The following is a 13,459-nucleotide window of genomic DNA, read 5'->3' as shown; positions in this document are numbered from 1 at the left end:
TGTTGTAATAGTGATTGATGGATGAACATAGTATTAACAGTGTTCTGAGAGGGAGAGAGTATGGAAAATAAAGGAAAATTTTATTGATAACTGAAGGAGAGCACCGAGATTTTCTTCTATGTTATGTTTCTCACTTCGGAGAGCTTCTTCCTAAATACCACTAGCAGCTGCTATTCCTTCATATTTCTGATATACATTGCATATCACTACAAAAAGCTTCTGATATTTCTACGAAGATTCACATGTACTGTACACACTTCACATAAGCAAACAAAATGGGTTATTCGCAGCAATGGTCTCTCAACTATACCCGTAATTACAGTTTGGTCACTCAATTCAATTATTAGTTGCAGATGTCACTCAATTGGGTGTTGTGTTGCACCGTTAGTCCCTACCATCAAGTCTCTCTAACGATAGGAACTAACAGTGTAACACAACACTTAATTGAATGAACAAAGTAACTCCGAGTATAGTTGAGAGATCATTGCTACAAATAGTCCTAACTGAAAAGTCACATTTGCCCATCAATAATCTAAGATATGATTGTCACGTCATCATTTTAAATAGATAAAGTCACAGACTTGACGAAAGGACTAATGGTGCAACAAATCACCTACTTGAGTGACCTTTGCAACTAATAATTAAATTGAGTGACCAAACTGTAACTACGGGTATAATTGAGGGACCATTGCTGCGAATAACCCCAAACAAAATCTACAATTTCTATGCACAAGTCACATGCAAGAAAAGACAAAAGGCGTTTCAACCATATCTACTTGCTGATATTGGTTTTAGTCTTGCTTTCGGTGGTTTGCTGGTCTTGGCTTTTAGCAGTCACATGCACAGGACTTGCATGTCTATTGCTTTTATTGTGTAGGGCTAGTTTTGTCATTATAAAATTTTGGTGGAGCGGTTTAGGAGAGAGACGTATTAGAGCAGTTCCAGCAGTTGCCCCATTCCATGGCAAGGGGGGGCCTAGGGCAGCCACTATTCATGTGAATAGTGGCTGCCCTTGCAAAAAGCAATGTTGGTTTCCAGCAGTTGCCATGGCAAAGGGCAAACACTATTTATTTTTTTGTTTTTTTTACAAATTTGTTTACCTAAATAATTAATTTGGACAATATTTTCGGATAAGATTTTTGGGTTCCTACGTGCATTGGCGAACCCAAATTTTTTTTAGCGAAGGTGCAATATTGACTAAGTATGAAAAATAATTTTTCGGAATAATCATTTTCTCAAGATAATTTTTGGCGGCTTTTGTTCCTTACACATCAAATAAGAAAACTTGATTTTATGGGATTTTAGTATGAAGTATATATGGACTTAATGAGCCATCATTTTTAGCCTAAATCGTATTTTGCACTAAAACCGATTTTTCATATTTTGATTTGGTGGGAATTTGATTTTATAGTATTTTTATTTGAATCCAAATGGGGGTACTTCCTTATTTACATTGTAAACTTAAGTAAATGGAGTAATATAAAAATAAATAAAAGTAAAAGGACAAAGACATTTACTTAAGTGCCCGTTTGACATTGCTTATTTGGGGTGATAAGTGATTTTTAAAAATTTTTGGAAAGCCCAGCCCGTTTGGTAAATTATGAGAAAATCACTTATTGTTAAAAATTGCTGTGAGAGAAAGCTATAAGGGAAAGCAGCTAATGTGGTGCTTTCATTTTCTGATTATGTAGGAATCAGTTTCAAAGAGGCGCTGGGTTTAATGATTATGCTGCAATTTTTTTTCTAATTATGTGGGAATCAGTACCAACAACACTTTTAACAAAAAGTTTACCAAACGCCAAACTGCTTTCTCTCACAGCAAATCTGACAGCAATTATTTTCACAGCACAGCAATGCCAAATTGGCCCAAATGTTGAAAATGAAAATAAGGTAATCTGTACACTAGTTGAGCAAAGGGACAATTTCAGAATTTTTGGGTATTTTTTAAATTTTTTTTCATTTTTTTTTATTACACAAAAATTGGCTGCCTTTGGATTGGAGGAAAAAATCAGATCAGAGAGCAAGCGTCGACACGTGGAAGCTAGCCGTTGGGGGTACTGTAGCAGGTGCGTCAAACACGCTGACGTCAGCCTTGCCCTCGGGCCAGCCCAGGTTGCTGGGTCCCACACTCTGCCCGGGCAATTTTTTGTTGCTGGAAACGCTTTTTGGTCCAGCCCTCCCCCCCCCCCCCCCCCCCCCAAAACCCCTTCTGTTGGAACCAAGGTCTAAAATATTGATGATATCGGAAATATCGGTAGTCCAAAAACACGGAAATGTCGATGGAAATATCAGGATATTATCGATATCGATAAAAATTGAATAAAAATCACGGAAATTGTAAGAAAAACCTGGAAATTTTTATTGAAACTTTGCAGGATGTTTATTTAGTCAATTATCTATTAGTTTATCACAAAAAATTGGAAGGAAATGCATTGCATGATGAATTTAACTGATTTAAGTTGATTATATAGCGAGCTGGCAAACACTGTAAGTGTAGAAAATATATATTAATTAATGAAAGAATATTAAACACACCATAATCATTTATATATAATGAATTACTAAAATATTTAACACTTCCATCACCCCCACAGCAACCCCAAGTGGCTTCGCATACCCCCTCTCCCTCTCTTCCTCTCCGACCTCGCTTTCCACCATGTAAGAATCGTACAGTTTACAAGTTTCAATTTTGTTTGTGTTCGCCGTCGTTTATGCTAGGGAGCTGAGAGACAGAGAGTTACAATGAGGCTGGGTTTGTGGCTGGGCATGGGGTGGAGGAGGTTGGGAGGTACGGTGTGGTGGCTGGGATGAGGAGGGGCTTGGGAGGTAGGTGATCTGGGTTTGTTTGCTTTTGGTTATTTATTATTTGATTTTAATTTTTTCAATTAATTTAAACAATAGAGAAATTATAATTTTTGACTAAAATGCCCCTCAACAACTAACTGCAGTTACTCTATTTTGACAGAAATTGTAATTTGTCTTCGAATTGCTTAAATTGAAAACTAGAGGGACAAAATTGATCAAATTAAAATGACAGGAATCAAAGTGGTAAAAATGGCAAACTATAGGGACCAAAAACGACTTTTTGCTAATGAAAAATAAACTAACTTGGCTATGCACAAAATACGCAAGACAATATTTACCAAAACAAAAACACGCGCGGGACAATTAGGGCTTGCAGAGTGAGAGAGAGAGAGAGAGAGAGAGAGAGAGAGAGAGAGAGGGGAATCGCAATTGGTCTATCAGGTTACGGCTTTGGGAAGCTTAAGGCCTGCAATTGGGGTTGTGGTTGAAACGACTCTTTCCTGGGTAAGTATATTTGTGTCTGTCTGTCTGTCAGCTAAAAGTACAGACATTTGGAATTTGATCAAATTCCATGTCTCAGCCAAACGTGATATTCAAAATCTATGCTTGTTACTATAGTTTCCCCTTCAATAATTCGTGATGATATAATCCAGGGTTACACTACACATCTGCTAGTTTCAAGGATAACTGGGATTTATATTCAGCCATTGATAGAATACTTGAATTTAAAACGCTAAGTTTTTTTGTTCTTTTTGTTTTTAGATTATGTACTTTTGTTATATATTAATGGGCTTCCAATTCCAATGGAACGAAAAACCAGAAGGAAAGGAAATGTTAAGTCCAGTTATAGCTTACAATTGTTGTGCTTTCATTGCAGCTCGATTTAGAAGGAAGTAAAAATGTTCAAGAACACATTTCAATCCGGATTTCTGTCAATTCTATACAGCCTTGGGTATGCCGTCTTTGTCTCTTGTGTTTGAGTATCTTTTTTTTTATCCTTGCACTTGTAACTTTGAAGTTAATCTGTGCATTCTTTTGAATATGTAGGAGCAAACCGTTGCAGATTTGGGATAAAGAAGGTGAGTGGTTTTGGCTTTGGAAATGTAAATCCTGTTGATGAAATTTTGAGATGCTTGTTAAATTCAACTTGTTTCAAATATCAATGTAAGATGCAATTCTGACTATTCAGTGTTGTTTATTCCTTTTACATATTTTCTCCCAAATTTCTTCTGAATTAAAGAAGTGCATGTACCTTCAACAAATCTAAATAGTTTGAAGTGGTAGCACAAGGACGAAATTGGTTGTATGCTTTTTTATAGTTTAATACATGGAGGTGCCCAGTCATGGTTCAATACTGTCTTATTCTTTGCAATTCATCCCTCTTTGTTTCATGCCTGTCATACAACATCCGTGTTAACCCACCATGTCTTTTTGTTAAGATTGGTGACTGATGAGCATCTAATCTGCTGATAGGCGCATTAGCTACAAGACTTGGTAATCTCTAATGGATGGATCCCTTTGCACTGCAATTTACCATTAAATTTTAGGGCCTCTTAAGTCTGTTCATGACATAGTAAATAATGAGGCACGTGCATGTTGGAACGTTTGTAGATTTGATGTTTATATTGGGCGGGGCATTGCTTGATGCTTGAGTGGAAATAACTATTTTTCTACTTCATACCAGAGTATATGGCGGATGCCTTTAAGATGTTGACATGATGATGGAATGACTTAGTGACTTTTCTATGTTTCTCTTTTGTTGAGCAGTTGTCGATGGCCATATTAAAAGGCCACAGGATGAAGACATACAATCCAATGTCCTTGAAATAATTGGTACGAACATCCAGTCCACATATATTACTTGCCCAGCAGATCCATCAGCTACACTTGGTATAAAACTTCCATTCCTGGTTATGATTGTAAAGAATCTGAAGAAGTATTTCACATTTGAGATTCAAGTTCTGGATGACAAGAATGTCAGGAGACGTTTTCGAGCTTCCAATTTTCAAGTGTGTAAGTTTGCCCATGTTTATTGATTTTTATCAATTGCATAATGGTTGTTTTTCTTGTTCTCTTTTCTTTTCCTTTCTGTTGGTATTTCAGGGAATGTTCAGGTAAGTAAGGAAGGCTGCTGCATATGTTTTTCTCAAAGCTGTATTTATTTCACTAGCAAGTCTAAGCTTCTTATGTTGTCTTCGAAGATCTATGTAGTGTAAAATTGGTCATATTTCATGCCGACTTATTTGTAAGTTTCTCCAGCTGCATTATGAACATATTAACTATGCCTGATGTGTTGGATTTGTTGGAGATGTATATACTTGAGGTGAAAATCATGTACCAAGGTTAAGTCCAAGGTTGTAGAGGAATCTGGCTTCTAGATATGCCATTGGCAGCTTCATGAATCAGGAGAAAAAAAATTCATTGATGTTGACCTCAGATTGCCTACTATTTTGAGTCGAGCAGTGCAAGATGCAAAACTTATTGACCACTCAAGTAGATTGTTGCTTAATGATTCATAGATTAGTATATTGTTACTGTCTTCTGGGTTTTATCAGGGAACATGGTGTCTTCTGCAAATGGCAGATAAATTGGACTCATAGGAGTTTTGTGAAATCAGCTAACCTTTACTGAACTTTAATTACTATCATCTTTTATTTATGTTTGAAGTGTTGATGTTTTGACTGCTAAAGAAAACTGGTATTCGAAGTGATCGTACTGCTGTAGAAGTATCAAAGTGATAAAAGATACAAGGGTTTATTTATGTGTTGTAGGCTGTAACTCGAGTGAAGCCATACATCTGCACCATGCCACTGAGGATGGATGAGGGCTGGAATCAAATCCAGTTTAATCTATCCGATTTTACCAGGAGAGCCTATGGAACAAACTATGTGGAGACATTGCGAGTTCAGGTTCATGCGAATTGCCGCCTGAGGAGGATATATTTCTCTGACCGCTTGTACTCCGAAGAGGAACTTCCGCCTGAGTTTAAGTTGTACCTTCCAATGCAGGTAAAGATAGATCCAATCGCTTAACGAAAACAATTATGCTCGTGTACCTTCTCGTTTCATGTCCACTCACTCACATGCTAATAATGTATTTGCTGCACAGAAAGCATGACATGATGCAACAAAGGAGGGATCAAACCCATTGGAGCTGGATTTTGAGTGTTCAGATGGCAATCTTTGCTAGTGCCAGTTTTATATAAATTAGAAAGAAAAAAAAAAACACTATCAGTTGTACTAGAGCATGTTTGTATGTCTGTCATACATAGTAAAAATATTTACGAACTCTATTTGTGGAGACTGGAGAGCAAGTGTCGGGATCAGAATGTCTTAAGCATGACGTTGAACTCAACACAATATTTGTTCAATTAATCCTTCCAGTATATCTTTCCCTTAAACCCCCCCACCCAATCTGCAATTATGGTGATTATTGATTGCTTAGCAGAAACTGGACTTCTGCTGCGGTTAAATGATGCGTTTCCCCTACAATGTCAAATTTTAGGAGTTTAGTTTCTATGATCTTTCAAATGTTCGTCCGAAAAACAAAAAAAAAATCAAAAATGTGTTTGGCTTTCAGTTTTGACACAAATTCATGTACAGAGTGGCTGTCAGTTTTGACAAAATTTCATGTAAATTTACCACAAATGAATCTGATACTTTGCTCTCAATGTTTTTGGTCGGAATGCATTGCTCTCAATTATAACGTTCCAATTGATGTCATTTTTGAAAAGAAAATATGACTGCTTTTCAGGACCAGATCAATCAATCTAAGGACAGATAATTGCTTGCTCTCAGACATGTCATCTCTTTTTAATACTCTCATACATTTGCAGACAATAAATTTCGCTCATTTGGGTTTCTTTCAACCAGCAAGTAATGCCTCTCAATCACTTTCTCAGGGCAGCTTTCAGAACAATAATCAAACGGGCTCGAACAAGAAATAACATCCATTTCACCATTAAACATCCCTGTCTCGACCCGAGCTTTGCTCCCAGAAATCAAGAACCAGGCTAGAAAAACAGGTTAACTGATTCTAATTGATTTTGGTTCGAAAGAAAAAGAGAAAAGTTAGAAACATACAAGGGTACAGCGACAGAAGACAAGGTGTAGCTAACATACAGGCAGTCCCTGGGAAAGTCCGAAGATTAATTAATGGCAACAAATGTGCACTGCAACAATATGAATGATAAATATCATGCTCAAATCTTCAAGAAGGTAATAACAATAATATAGTGTCAGTTTTATCTTACAACTTAAGCTCACAGGTTATCCGTAGGCATTGATCATACAATTTAAACTAGCTCAAATGAGACTCAAATACATTCTTATTAGGAAAGAGTACCTAAAATTGTTGTACTCTTTCCAGCTTCTGACAGAACAACTATGATCACCTCCTCACTTATCTGTATGCAAGGAATGTGTTGGCCCATATTCTCCGGTCTTATTGACACCTTTTCTTCAAGGAATAACAACCTGATTCTCAGAAGAGAAAGAGACCTTGGAGAACTATCGTCTGCCACGAATCTGAGCCTCGGACACCAACGAATTACAATGTTTGAAAGAGAAGTGAGGTATTTATCAGTCCTTGTCCTGGCAGGGATTGAAGACAAGGACACCATTCAATTTGTAGGTAACACATTAACAACAGGGCTACACCAGAAGATAAAGACTACAACAGAAGTCCACTTGAAATGGTAAAGAATTCACTACTTGCACCCTATAACCCTGCCATTTGAAGCAAGGAGTAATTGGATGTATAGGAACAGTTCTGACTTGTGGAATCACAAATGGATATGCATTTACATGGTTCCTGTTAAATTATGGCCAGTACAAAGTCCAGGAAAACACAGATAACTGCCCATGCCAAACAACTTGAAGTACAAAGAATATTACAAAGAAGGTTCAAGCTCCAATTTAAGTTGTCTTCCAAGTGAACAAAGATGTTCAATCAGTTGATAGAATCCACACAAAAATTTGCTGAGATAGAATCTGAATTCCTCCACAGACAAGAGATTGTTGGAGCTTCCTTCACGTTAGACCTAATACACGATATGGATTTTATTAGCTAAGGTGCTCAAAAGTATTACTGAAAGGCCATGCAGAGTTTAAGACCACTCTATATCGCAATTTCAGAACTTGCACTTAAACAATTTACCCTTCAACTCTCAAAGTCTATATCAACAAACAGCAGCAGGGTTTAGAGGCCCCCAACATTGATAAATGCCCATAAAACAAGACAGAATTCAAAGAACAGTAGGCCAAACTCTTGCATAAAAGTACTAAAAGGAAACTATTATTCCAACTGCTAACGGTAAGGTCAAGTCTACTTCTTCTAATAGCTATTCAATATGGATGTTAACTCGAGTGCTTTCCCACCCTCCCATGGATACCTCAGCTCAACAAGATACTCCTAAATGCATAGATGAAATTAAAAATTATCTGATAGATTGATCTCAGAAAATGAGCACATTAATTCTGATGGCTTCAATTAAATTGAATTATTGGAGCTTCGCAAAATGAAATTACCTCTAACTAATGGTAATCCAATTATTATACAAGATAAACAAGGAACAGTGACAAGAGACCTAATTGATATGCAAACAAAAGTCTATGAACAATGGTAAACCCTACCCTGGAAATGACACGTAAAGAAACCTTGCAAATGAAAAGCTTTCCAAGAGAAGGTGCTGTCCTGCAAAAAGAGTATTAATTATGCAGCATTTGACACTTACTATAGGATATAAGTTGCGAAGAAATTGAGTAAATAGAAGGAGAGAATTTACTGAGCAAAATAATAATAGAAATTGGATTGAGTTTTTGTGTGTTTTTCTGGAAAATGATTCTGATCAGAAAATAGCACGAGACCAGTATGCAGCAGTGACAATATGTGTTTTTGTGTCGTATAAAATTTTGATCGAATGGCTGAAATTATTTAACCAATACGGGAATGCGAGCTTCTGACAACAAAAAAAAAAAAAAAAAAAAAAAGAGATGAAATTTTGATCGAATGGCTGAAATTTTGTGTCCTGAATGCATACAATTAGAAATGAGATGAAATATTAATGGAGAACCAAAAAAAAAACAAAATTGAGCCAAAAATGAATATGAATTATTTTAAATTTAAAAAAAAGGTGCTGAACAACAAATTAGAAGAAAAGCAGTTAAAGCGGTTATTTGAAGTCGATACCTGCAATAGAATACTTTGTTTGTCTCTGTGTGAGAGAGAGAGAGAGAGAGAGAGAGCTCATATCATATGATGATGACTTCATCATTTATCTGGATGCTAGGAACGTGAGATATGCTGGCCCAATGATCTCGTCCCGTCTTATTCTGATACCTTTTCTCCAGGGCAGAACAATTGGAGATGCTCAGATAAGAAAGAGATGGTGGCAGACCCTCCTCTGGCAGGAATTGGATACTGTCACACTCACTAATAAATAGTAGTTGAAGAGAAGTAAGGTGTTGAAGTGCCTCTCCTGGAAGGAATTCCAGGCGGTTACAGCTAGTAATAGATAGACTTCGAAGAAAAGTAAGGTGTGCAAGTCCCTTTCCATCCAAAGATTTCAGAGTTGAAAGTTGGTAGATGCAGAGAGTGTGAAGAGTGGTAGGGAGCAGCTGTTGCTTGAGCAACGTCTCCAAGATTTCATCACTTCCCCTGCCACCAATTGTAACTTGTTCGAGGGAGACAAGTGCTTGCAAACCCCAGTTACAGTAGTTTCCCACTGATGAAGATGAAGCCCTCAGTCTCTCACAATTATGAATGTAAAAATATTGGAGGTTGGGAGGCAAACCCCCATCTTCTGCAATTGACTCCAGATTTGGAAGATTGTTTATATCCAAATATTGAAGGGCTGTGAGGGTGTGAATGCTTTCAGGAAATGACTTCAACTTGTCGCACTCACCAACTTTCAACCAAGTCAGGTTGGGAGTGGGCAATCCTCCCCGGGGAAAACACACCAGATTTGGACAGCCTGAGATAATCAAACCATTGAGATGACTGAGATTCTCAACCGCTCTTTCTTCAATCAAGCAAAGCGATTCTAGATTCTCACAATTCCCAATAATAAGTCCTGTCAATTTGGGAAAAATGCCCAAGGGGAAGGACCTCATTGAATCACAGCTATTCTGTATCGACAAATAGTCAAGCGATGTTAATTTGGCCAACATCTCATGAGGTAGGAATTCTAATCTCCTACAGTTGTATATAGAAAGTGATGTCAACGTAGCGGGCAGGCCATCTTTAGAAAACGACAACAGGGTTGGACAATTCCAGAGAGTCAAACGTTGAAGATGATTGATGTTGGGCAAGCACTGTATGTCATTAAAATTTCGAATCTCAAGTTGGGACATGAACTTTGTCTCTGATAATAATAACACACTTGTGTGGCATCCATCCTCTATTTTCAGTTCTTTAAGAGATTTGTAGGAGTCCATGTTACGAGTACTAGCGGCCCTTTGATCATGTAAAAGTAAAACCCCACACCCTTTCACACTAAGCTTCTTCAAGAAAGGCAGATCACGAGGCAAACTTCCTCTCAGTTTTGGACACTCCTTTAGAATCAGCTGCTGGAGACAAGGAAAGTCTGCACCTCCACTTCCACTTGATACCCATTCCTCCCACTCTGGCATCCTATAAAACTGCAGCTTCTCCAGTGATTGAAATGGCTGAACTAGAGAAGATCCAGTGCTGCCATAAAACTCAACACCAATCGTCTGAACAAATTTCATCCTTCCTACACGAAGCTCTTTGAGAGCAGGTAGCCCCCCAACTGGTGGCAGCGACCAACAATTACTACAGTCATGGAGATGCATGAATTGTATGTTAGAGAAGGACTTGTCTCCTAACCAATTCGGGAATTTGGTTCCACCATAGAATCTGATGGTTAGTTCCTCCAAATTCATGCAAGGCTGGAGATTGTCAAATACATCTTTCTCCTTTTGAGAATCATCAGCATTGTCCGCACCCCATGCCAACTCTAACACTTTGAGATCTTTCTTATCCTTCAAATTGGCTTGCAAGGCATCCCTAGCATCAACCACATTTTGCAGATTCAGAATTGAAAGTTTTCCTCGTAGATGTGATAGCTCCATCAATTCTCCAATAGTCGACCCAGTAGATTTCCCCACAACAAAAGCACTCAATGTTCTCAAACTTTTTAGTCTACCCATTTGCACCGGCATTTCTTTAATTTCAGTTCTACTAAAGTCAAGATGCCTTAAGTTAATCAATTTTCTCATGTCTGTAGGCAATTTATTAAGAGACTTACAACCTCTCAAGATTAATTTCTGTAAATTTATCAATTTTGTCATATCTGTAGGCAATTCAACAAGAGACAAACAATATGACAATAGTAATGTCTGCAAATTGTAAAGACTGCAAAGAACACAAGGTAACCTTTCAATTGTCGTATAGGAGAGATCCAAGTACCGCAAGTGAATGAGATTTTCAATGGAATCGGGTAATACATTGACATTCTCATAAAGCGACAATGATAACACCCGTAAACAACTTAGTGATGGCACCAAATCTTGTAGAACCTGTTTACTTAGATAACCCATTTTGTATAGATTTAAAGGGGTATGCAAGAAGGTCCGCAAACATTTAGATCCCTTCAGTGGCTCAAATTTAAGAGCAACATCAAATTCTCCCTTAGCATATGACAAATGGCGAACTCTTTCTATTTCATGTGATTCCCTTCCTTCCAACCGGGAACAAAACCCCTTAGACACAAACACAGCCAAGTCATTAATGAGATCATGCATAGTGAAACTTGATTTCCCCGACTTTTGAAACAACGATCGGTATAACAGTTCATCAAAATATTCCTTAGCTACCTCTTCCATTCTTTCCCCATTCTCAGCTTCGGGAATTATACCTTCTCCCATCCAAAGAAAAACTACATCTTCTATGTTGAATTCATAGTCTTTTGGAAAAATTGAGCAATAAACAAAGCAGCGTTTTAATGTAGCAGGAAGATAATGGTAACTCAATCCTAGAGCGGGAAGAATATCACTTTTTTCGTAAGGTAACTCCCAAATGCTGCTATTTAATACTCTATTCCATACCTCAGAGTCTTTCTTGCAACGTAACACACCACCAAGTGTCTGTGCAGCTAAAGGCAACCCATTGCACTTGCGTGCAATTTGCTTGCCAATTTCTTCCAAGTTTTGATACGCACTATAATTTTCATTTCCAAATGCGTGTTTTGCAAGTAGCAACCAGCAATCTTCATGCGACAATGGTTTCAAGAGATGAAAAGGAACATTTTGCATGAAAGATGCTATACTTTGGTTCCGTGTTGTTACGATGACTTTACTTCCCCTTGCCCCTTGCCCCTGAAGTAAAAGGAGTTTGGAGGCACTTCCAATCACTATATTTCTCATTCCATAGGTCATCCAACACAAATAAAAATTTTCTTCCTTTCAGTTGTTCTCTTAATTCAACTTGAAGCAAATTGAGGTCTGTCATATTACAAGGTTTTGAAGTGACAGACTCAAGAAGAGTTTTAGTTACCCTAATAGCATCATAGTCTTCTGAAACACAAGCCCAAGCTTTAAGTGTAAAATGTTCTTTCACCTTATGGTCATTGTAAAGCATTCGAGCAAGGGTTGTCTTGCCAACCCCGCCCATTCCAACAAGGGAGATGACAGATACATCATCGTTGCTTGCATCATCCGATAACAATACTTTTGATAAATAATCTTTATCTTCGTCTCTACCATATACGCAAGGTTCATGAACCAAGGAAGTTGTTGGAGTTCTTTGTGAAACCTTCCTCCCAACATCTTCCCTCAGACCAAGAGCAGTTTTCAGTTGTACAAAGTCTTCTAATCTTTCTAACAACTCTTGTATCTTAACATTCATGCTCTGATAAAAATGATTATGAAATTTGGGGAGGAAGTTCCACACCTTATTGGTTAATTGGTGGGTTTGATCTTCGCCTTCGAGCTTGCATCGTAAAGCTTCATATTTGATCTCATCCAGTAAGTCCTCCGCATCAAAGACAGCATGTTTGAGCTCGTCAAGCCACTCTCTTACAGCTGGGTTCTCAATCTGCTTCTTCTCTGCATCATTGAGCACTACGTACAAGGTCAACAGTGTCATCTTCAGTTTCATGAGGAGTGGTTGATCGAGTTTCTTCTGTCGAAATAAGTCGATGAACTCAGGTGAAGTGATTCTTTCACACAACACCTGGATGGAACCAGAGATAAAAGCCTCTCCGATCAAAGCTCCAGCCATTTCTCTCTGCTCTGCAAATGATTTGGATGAAGTAAAGAAACACAGGTCTGGAAAAGCTTTTTGTGAAATACAGATATGGTTGAAAACAAAGAAACACCTGGATGGTATTATTGTTTTTTATATATGTTTATTTCAATATGTGTTAGTATATTTACATATTCTACTAATTCGTACAACACAATAAGACTTTTTGGTTGACTTGAAATGGAATTAGGTAGGACTTTTTATATTTTTATATTTATTTATTTATGTCAAGTTGTGTTATTATATTTTCACAAGCAGGAACCTGACTGGTAGGTGTTGTGAAAATGGACAAACACTTTCACTCACTCCCCTAATGATCTTGTTGTTGATGGACTTTGTGACAAACACAATAATGGATGAATCACACACTCACACACTTTAGAAATCA

General features: G+C 37.6%; 1 protein-coding gene and 1 pseudogene across 2 annotated transcripts; one reads left to right on the top strand and one right to left on the bottom strand.

The window, feature by feature from the left end:
* Positions 1 to 3,142: 3,142 nt before the first annotated feature.
* Positions 3,143 to 6,190, top strand: BUG22 (cilia/flagella-associated protein). 2 transcript variants are annotated; one of them, XM_021976811.2, is made up of 6 exons: positions 3,143 to 3,309; positions 3,683 to 3,757; positions 3,853 to 3,884; positions 4,573 to 4,814; positions 5,577 to 5,813; positions 5,914 to 6,190. In XM_021976811.2, exons 2-6 carry the CDS (start codon positions 3,705 to 3,707, stop codon positions 5,920 to 5,922), a joined length of 573 nt encoding a protein of 190 aa, XP_021832503.1. In that variant the 5' UTR covers positions 3,143 to 3,309; positions 3,683 to 3,704; the 3' UTR covers positions 5,923 to 6,190. The 2 variants fall into 2 exon arrangements, with proteins under 2 accessions (XP_021832503.1, XP_088103934.1); XM_088247808.1 differs by lacking the exon at positions 5,914 to 6,190 and having other exon boundaries at positions 4,573 to 4,818; positions 5,577 to 5,762.
* Positions 6,191 to 9,885: 3,695 nt separating this feature from the next.
* LOC110747344 (putative disease resistance RPP13-like protein 1 pseudogene) lies at positions 9,886 to 13,168 on the bottom strand (annotated as a pseudogene).
* Between the last annotated feature and the right edge of the window lie 291 nt (positions 13,169 to 13,459).

The sequence above is a fragment of the Prunus avium genome, chromosome 2 (genome assembly GCF_965620075.1).
Source record: "Prunus avium chromosome 2, drPruAviu1.hap1.1, whole genome shotgun sequence".
In the NCBI taxonomy this organism is placed as follows: Eukaryota; Viridiplantae; Streptophyta; class Magnoliopsida; order Rosales; family Rosaceae; genus Prunus; species Prunus avium.
The sequence above is the reverse complement of the archived record's forward strand: the minus strand, read 5'-3'. Positions and strand labels throughout refer to the sequence as shown.